Genomic DNA, 8271 nt, shown 5'->3' with positions numbered 1-8271 from the left:
TCATTATTAAAAAAACCCTATGAAATGTAGCTCCACATTTTACCTGAAAAGCATTTCCTTATTTATTGAACACACTACAAAATTGCTCAAAATGGAAGGCTCAGGCAAAATAAGGACAGTAACATTAGTTAAACACATTGCATCACTACCTGATGATGAAACTGTTATGCATCATTTTTACTAATCAGAGGATATTATACAGCATGAGTCAGAATGTCACTGATCTACAAATTAGCTATATAAACACAGCTGAGAAGCATGTTCAATAGCTCAAGAGTGAAACTGAGGCAGACAACCTTAGACAAGGATGAAGACCTCTTCGGTTCTCCTGTTGGTATATGTGGCCATCTCCTCTGCTTTTCCTGTGGCTCCAGAAGCAGAAGATGAAGGAAAAACCCTACAGCTTGTAGAGGTAAATAATTTTCTATGCATTTCTAGGTGAAACATAAGGTAGTCTGAGAGACAACTGTAACTGCAATTCTTTTCACAGAATATGGCTTGAAATTAAAGATGTACTGTTTTGCAGAAGTTTCAAGAGAAAGCTTTTCCTATCATTCTAGAAAATGTGTGAAAATTATGTGAAACTTATTTACCCGAAAGTCATCTGAATATTGCATAACTTCACTTTTGACATTGACAGTAAAGTAATAACAAAACTATCGAAGCATGAGTTCTAGCAGCAAGGCTCTGTGGCTGTACAGAAATAGTCAAACTCAGCAACAATTTACATTGCAGAATGTGCTTTGAAACGTGTGATATGACTGGTCTCAGTAACATAAGGGAGGAAACTTGCTTGAAGCAGGCATGTATTTCAATGTTTTGCTGAATGGATCTTTTATGGAATACTTTGGAAAAAAGGGACATCTATGAGAAATACAACACTTATGTAGTCACAACACTATTTGTTGGAGACAAAGTTGTTGAAATTTAGTAGGAAGACCTGAGCTCCTAATATCATATTTCATAGCTAAAAATAAATGGCATGCTTTGCCAAGTGCTTATTCTCTAGTAGTAGTCACCTGCTTCGCTGGGAGTCCTGGCTGTGTGGAGTCTCACTGCCAATCTCTATTTCCTTGAATGAGACCAGTTATAAGCTTCCTCATAAATTCTGCTGTTAGGGTAATCGGGCACCATAAATAATGTAGAATTAATTATTAATAGCAAATATTAGATTTTAAAGACATTTCTTCATATATTCCATCAGTGAAACAAGAAATTCAGAAAACTATAGGAAAAGTGTAAGTTATATCTGATTCTTCACACCAGCTCCTGGAAGAAATAGGCTGTTCTTGCTCCTGGTAAACACAGGGCATGTGAATACGGGAATAGTTCAAGATTACTTAGAAAATTTAAGTTTGACTGAAGACAGTACTGATATGCCAAAATGCTCTTCTTTTTTTTAAACTGTGGTTCAGAGTTATCTACATAATTTCTACGATCTTCAAAGGGATCACCAGCCTCATTTAAGAAACAAGGGTGAAAATCCTCTTGCTGAAAAGCTCAAGGAAATGCAGGCATTCTTTGGACTACAAGTGACCGGGAAACCTGATCTTGACACTTTGGAGATGATGAAAAAACCCAGATGTGGTGTACCTGATATAGGGCAATACGTGTTCACAGCAGGGAATCCAAAATGGAAAAGAAATAATCTGACATACAGGTAACCTTTCCTAATCTGGTTCAAAAAGATATAAATCTCGCATCCCAACTTTGGGGAGTCTGAAGTAAGTACATTATGCCATATATGGACATCCAGAGTGATTAACTGATTTATGGAAGAAGACAGGCACTCTAGAAGGTGGTATCTAAAATGAAGGCATTACTAATTTTCACTCATGAAAACTATGTCTAAGATTTCTGACTTTTGCGCAAGTTATTATTTTTCAGCTAAAATGCTGTATTGTTAACAATATGTAATGTGTTGGGGTTTGCTTTGAAGGATTTTGAATTACACCCCAAAGATGAGACAAGCTGATGTAGATAGAGCAATCCAAAAAGCTCTCAGTGTCTGGAGCAACGTGACACCGTTGACATTCCAAAAGGTTGAGGACAAAGAAGCAGATATAATGATCTCTTTTGCTTATAGAGGTAATATTGATGTCTTTACATATTAAATGACCATCTGCAGTCATAGAAATAATTTAGGATTCTAACTGATTTTTTCCCTCTTCATTTTAGACCACCACGACAACTCTCCTTTTGATGGCCCCAATGGGCAGCTGGCTCATGCTTTCCAGCCTGGTGAAGGTATTGGTGGAGATGTGCATCTTGATGAGGAGGAAGCCTGGACAAAAGATGGAAGAGGTAAGGATTTTGTAACTGGATCTATTTATATAGTTTTACCTTGCACAATCTTAGCTCACGTGATGCTTAGTTCATGAGCCTGATTATAGGCAAAAAGTGAGCAAAAGTGGCAGAACTTGTTCTTTTAAATTGCTTTGCTCTTTTTTTTGCCATTTGTAGGAACCAATTTGCAGAAAAGAGATTTTTAGGTCATGGTAGTTTATAATGGCAACTAAGTCAGCACTTAAAATTACTTTTTTTGTTCAGATGAAACATAAAACTTGGATACAGGAAGATCTGGTGGTAAGCTTCTCAAGTCAAATCCTTTATCTTTCTTAACCTAGCATTTCAAAGTTTGGTGCTCACTAGGGTATTCGAGTATCACCAAAACTGTCATGTCAGTGTTTATTCTGAAAGGGCTTTTTTTCTGTTCTATCGCTGAACCTCCACTCGTCGTTGGCATGATCCTTCATCTGAGCAGTTTATGTGATAGCAGGAGAAACAGGTTTTGTGTTTAAGACACAAGGACACTAGAGAAAGGACAATGATACCATAATTAGGGCCAGACACTTTTTAAGTACTCATATAGCATTTCTGTTACAATATTTTTTAGTTTAGTGTGATGTTGATGGTATTACTTACAGCCTCTTGTGTACCTGTAGTGTATTTTGGGAGGATGCATAAGTGTTTCCCATTTAGTCAACTGTGCTGAATACTGAAACAGACTTTACCTTGTTTCATATGATTTTTATCCTACAGGCTACAATTTGTTCATTGTTATTGCCCATGAGCTTGGCCATTCGCTGGGTCTGTCTCATTCAAATGATCCTGGAGCACTGATGTATCCAACTTACTCCTACACGGACCCCGATGAATTCCTTCTTCCTCAGGATGATATTGATGGCATTCAAGCCATCTACGGTAAGAGAAAATATTTTTACTTAATATTTCTACTTGGGAGGCTGGTAAACCATAATAAGAATATATTTAAAATATGCTTATTCCACCAAAATGGGAAGTTTAACTGTTGCTGAACAATGGATAACAAAAGAGAGAAAATTCCTGGAAGCTAACTTCAGCTGAAGTCCAGTTCTCCAAAAAACTCATTTTGGAAAAGATGAACACAACCAGTTTTATCAACATTAAAAGCCTGCTTTTAGTGACAGACCCTTAGTTTAAAACCATATGCCTTCTCATTCTCTGTAAAGAGGGTTCTTGGTGTCCTCAGAGACCTTCTGAACACTGTCTTTATATTTCTCCATATGTGCTGGTTTTGGCTGGGATAGAGTTAATTTTCTTCATAGTAGCTAGTATAGGGCTGTGTTTTGGATTTGTACTAAAAACAGTATTGATACACAGGGATGTTTTAGTTACTGCTGAGCAGTGCTTACACAGAGTCAAGGCCTTTTCTGCTTCTCACACCGCCCCGCCAGCAAGTAGGCTGGGGGTGCACAAGAAGTTGGGAGGGGATACAGCCGGGACAGCTGACCACAACTGACCAAAGGGATATTCCATACCATATGATGTCATGCTCAGTATATAAACTAGGGGGAAGGCTGGCCGGGGGACCGCTGCTTGGGCTGGGCATCGGTCGGAGGGTGGTGAGCAATTGTTTTCATTTGCATCACTTGCCTTTCTTGTTTGTTGTTGTTTTCATTACAATTTTTATTATCATTATTATTATTATTATTTTACTTCATTTCATTTATTAAACTGTTTTTATCTCAACCCACGAGTTTTCTTGCTTTTACCTTTCCTATTCTCTCCCCCATCCCACTGGGGCAGGGGGGGAAGTGAGCGAGCGGCTGTGTGGTGCTTAGTTGCCAGCTGGGCTTAAACCACGACACCATACTAAACAATAAAATATTCTTCCTATAGGACAGTCTAATGCTGCTGTGCAGCCAACAGGACCCATAACTCCACAAGCTTGTGACCCAAATTTGACATTTGATGCTATTACTACCCTACGTGGAGAAATAATATTCTTCAAGGGCAGGTAACAACAATAAGCATATATATAATCTCTTTAAAATATTCAGTAGTTTAAAAACATCTGTAATCCATGAGGGAAAACTGTCGTTTTGGAACGTAGTACAAAGAAAAGCACTAGAAAAACACCGTGTATTTACACAAGCAAGAGTTCTCAAATCATTAATCCCAAGAGTCCTAGTTGACAGGAGCAGTGGAGGAGTTGAGGGCTTGTAGGTTTCTTTCCGACTATTCTGCTGCTGTGGCCACTGCTGCAAAAGACTTGTCTCTGAACTCGATTCAACTAATAGCAAAGCAAGAGCATTTATATATCCCTTAGCAATGCGTCCACGGGTCCCACACTGTAGTCTTTCTGCTACTACTCAAGACAAGAGCAGGGGCAGAACTGAAAGTGCTGTTATGTAGAAAGATGTCTGTTCAGTGGTTACTGAAGCCAACTCTTAGCCTGCTACAGAGAACAGAAGGGCTTATACTCATCTTGCCTGATTTTTGGCATGTAACTGAGGTGCTAAAGTTAAGAATGCAGTCACTCTAGGTTTCCTTTACATTCAATGGAGGGGGATATTCACACCCAGGTACGCATCTCCCCCCTGTTGTACTCCAGGAACTGTAATAATTATTTTGCACTTATGATAGGAGTGGAACTATTTTATTACATAAATTTCATTTAAACCAGATATATGCTGCGCAAACATCCTGCGAGGACAGAGACAGAGCTCAATTTTATCTCACTGTTCTGGCCAAAGTTACCATCGAGAATTCAAGCTGCTTATGAAAACGTTGAGAGGGATGAAGTTTTACTTTTTAAAGGTAATGGAATCTGAAATTCTCTACTTTTTCTGACCAGTTACTCCCTGCTCTTTTGCAAACTATGCAATTACAGAATTCAAAGTGTTTTTTAAGGAGAATGAGCGAAACAGAGAATCTTACAAATCTGCAAATAATTAAACCAGAGGATCATAGAGTTTACTGCTGTAAGGGATCTCCAGAGGTCATAATCCTGAAAACTTGCCCCTCTGTTATAGATAATGTTCTGAAAAACAAGACATAAAAATAGCTTCCCTTCTTTAGTTCTAGTTCTCTTCAGGCAACAGCATTTCACTTTATGCAGAAGGATTTTTGCTGAATTCAACTGGCAAATACAGGCATTTGTACACTACTCTTACTGATATGCTTATTAGTATTTTGTGATATCTTGGGAAAAAAAATCAACAAAAAAATATTGCTGGAAAAGTGTACTGTGAGAGGAAAACTGTTCACTAAAAAAAAAAATCAGTCCTTTTCCTTAAAGGTATCAAATATGCTTTAAATGTCTCAAATAACTTAATTGTGCACATATTACAGTACACGATATATTACCTTATATGAATATATTCATTGCATCTAAAACTACCAAAGCATTTTTGTTAGACATATGCCCTTCTTAACAGTTTAATTTAATGCACATTGTCTAGTTTTGAAAATATTATATGGCTCTATAATCAAATAGCGTATTACAAGAATTTAATAAACTCAATATCCCAGTCCAATGTCAGCAGATTAAGTCATCAACTTCCAGCCCTCCCCAAGTTGTTACCCAGACAAATACTTTATACTCATTTGAAAAAAAAATGAGAAAAGTACTATCCACACACCTTATGATTCTAATGTTTTACTCATAAAAACAAAAGACATTTCCACTGTTTTCATGAAGTCCCAGTGTAAGAATTAGAAATATTTTCTAAAGTAATAAGCTGAAAGGAATAATACTGATATCTAAAACACATTGTTTGCTACCCATCTAAAAAACAATTAGATGTTGTCTATAAATAGCAAAACAAAATGAAATGTACTTATATTTTTCAGAGGATAAATACTGGGTTCTCAGGGGATATGACATTGCACCTGGCTATCCTAAACCAATCTATCATTTGGGGTTCCCAAAGACTGTTAAAAGAGTTAATGCAGCTTACAGTGATGAAACCACAGGAAAAACATACTTCTTTATAGCTGACAGATACTGGAGGTAAGATTTGATGTTCGTTTACTAGAAGGCAAGTTTTCACTTGTCCCTGAGGACTGATGTATTACTATAAAATTCAAGTGCAATGATGTTTAAATCAGGTATATTCCAGAAATTTAAACAGGATTCTCTGGAAGTTTAAAAATTTTAAGCGTTTGCTAGGAAATGTCAAATTTTCTTTAGGATTTTTTTGCCATTCATTAGATTCCTTTAGCAGGAATGTAATTACTTGCAACTGAATGAAACACCTGCCTAATAAAAGAGTGATTTTCTAGTAAATTATTCACTTTTTCTCCACAACAGTGCTGCTTTTCTGTGCAATACTGTGATAGTGTCCATTTTTCATTCACATTTCAAAAAAAATGAACTGCTAATAAAAAGTGTTGTAATTGAATTTCTCTATGAACAAACTATAAACATTCTCCAGTTGTACAGCTGGTCATATTTATGATTCAAGTGTAGCTCATGACAAATCTCAGAGAGTAATTTTGTTTAAGTACATGGTTGACACTACTACAAATGTGTTTCAGGACTGTGCTACCATCTTCTATTCCCAACTTTTATGTTTTGCTTTTATACTGAACTGGATATCCAGTGGCTCGAAATAGAAACTCATTTTATGTGCAAGTGATAGCCAGGGCTCTGGACAGTCCGGAAATGCATTAATTCCGGGGCTGCATTCCCATTGTCCTTGAAAGACTTGTTACAAACTTTACCAAAGGCAGGATTTTCGAATCTCAAGACACTCATAATGTGAGAACTTTAGTACACAATAGGAAGAATCAAAAAACTACTGGAGCTAATCTTTATAAGACTTCTTAGTAACAGCAGAGTTGCATATGTGTATGAATTTGATTTGGACTTTCAAAATATTGTCTGCTTCCTCACAAATTGTAATGATGTTTCTTGTGTTAAGATATGATGAAAACAAAAAATCCATGGATCATGGTTATCCCAGGAAAATAGTCTCCAACTTTGGAAAAATTGGCAGAGTTGATGCCGCTTTCCAGAAAGATGGTAAGTAAAACACACCTTTAATCTGGGATTACTTGAATATTTGGGCTTCTGCAGATAGAATCTTTTGTTTTCAAAAATGTGTTATTAACCATAATGAGATGGAAATGAAAAATAGCAAGTATACATGGACTGTTTATGTTGGGTTTTTTTCCCAAAATACTCAAAAGAAGTCACCCATGAAATATAATTGGATTAAATTTTATTTCTAGGCTATGTCTACTTCTTCCATGGAACAACTCAGTTCCAGTTTGACCCTCGTGCCAAACGGATTGTTGGACAAATGAAGAGCATCAGCTGGTTTAATTGTTAATTGCAATGTTTTTCCATATGCACACTGTATGTTTTTATGTGCTGAATTTTTCAGCATTTCATGACTATCAGGTCAGAATGGATTTCTGCCCAAATTCTGTGGGAGTATAGTCTTAATAATTATTTATTGTAAAACAAATACATGTATATAATTTATCACAATTCCACCTGCTACATTAAAGTTTCCTAATAAATGATGTTTGTCATATCATTGTGTCCTTGATGTCTTATTTGCACTAATGCTAAAGAGTCAAGGCTAGCTTCCAAACACTGAAAAATGTATTCTGGCATGAAATGTCTTTCTCCCAAAGCCAGAGAAAGGAGCAGCCAGTTGGCTCTGAACTCCATCACCCCACACAAGTCCTGATGCAAATCCTATGGGTAATTAGGCCAGTTGGGGCTCATTAACATCAGTCTACAAATCACACTTGCACTTTCTGTTCCTCTTTCCCCAACTTCCACTCTTAGCCGTCCCTCCAGGGTGTATATCTTTGCAAGGGTAGGCAAGGTTTTTTTCTCATGTTTTTGGATTTAGGAACTGGGTTTAAGCCTGGAAATGAAGATTAGAAAGGAACCCTGAGATCACTGAAACCAGTCCCTTGCTATCACAGGTAGCCACATCATATAATGGACAAATAAACCTCTTTACTCAAGGCTCTTTCAAGTGCTTA

General features: G+C 36.9%; 1 protein-coding gene across 1 annotated transcript; it reads left to right on the top strand.

Annotated features, from left to right (window-relative positions):
• The first annotated feature begins 307 nt into the window (after positions 1 to 307).
• On the top strand, positions 308 to 7601 carry LOC104255837 (interstitial collagenase). Its single transcript, XM_009810060.2, has 10 exons — positions 308 to 412; positions 1416 to 1660; positions 1940 to 2088; positions 2179 to 2304; positions 3043 to 3204; positions 4162 to 4279; positions 4949 to 5082; positions 6118 to 6277; positions 7191 to 7291; positions 7501 to 7601. The coding sequence occupies exons 1-10, from the start codon at positions 308 to 310 to the stop codon at positions 7599 to 7601; spliced, it is 1401 nt and encodes a 466-aa protein (XP_009808362.1).
• The last annotated feature ends 670 nt before the right edge of the window (positions 7602 to 8271 follow it).

This window comes from Gavia stellata, chromosome 1, assembly GCF_030936135.1.
Source record: "Gavia stellata isolate bGavSte3 chromosome 1, bGavSte3.hap2, whole genome shotgun sequence".
NCBI lineage: Eukaryota > Metazoa > Chordata > Aves > Gaviiformes > Gaviidae > Gavia > Gavia stellata.
Note: the sequence above shows the minus strand (reverse complement) of the source record. Positions and strands in the feature narration are given on the sequence as shown.

Coding starts and splice junctions, on each gene's coding strand:
- LOC104255837 (XM_009810060.2), top strand. CDS start 308: ATGAAGACCTCTTCGGTTCTCCTGTTGGTATATGTGGCCATCTCCTCT. Junction 413..1,415: donor AAACCCTACAGCTTGTAGAG/GTAAATAATTTT, acceptor ACTGTGGTTCAG/AGTTATCTACATAATTTCTA. Junction 2,089..2,178: donor GATCTCTTTTGCTTATAGAG/GTAATATTGATG, acceptor TCTTCATTTTAG/ACCACCACGACAACTCTCCT.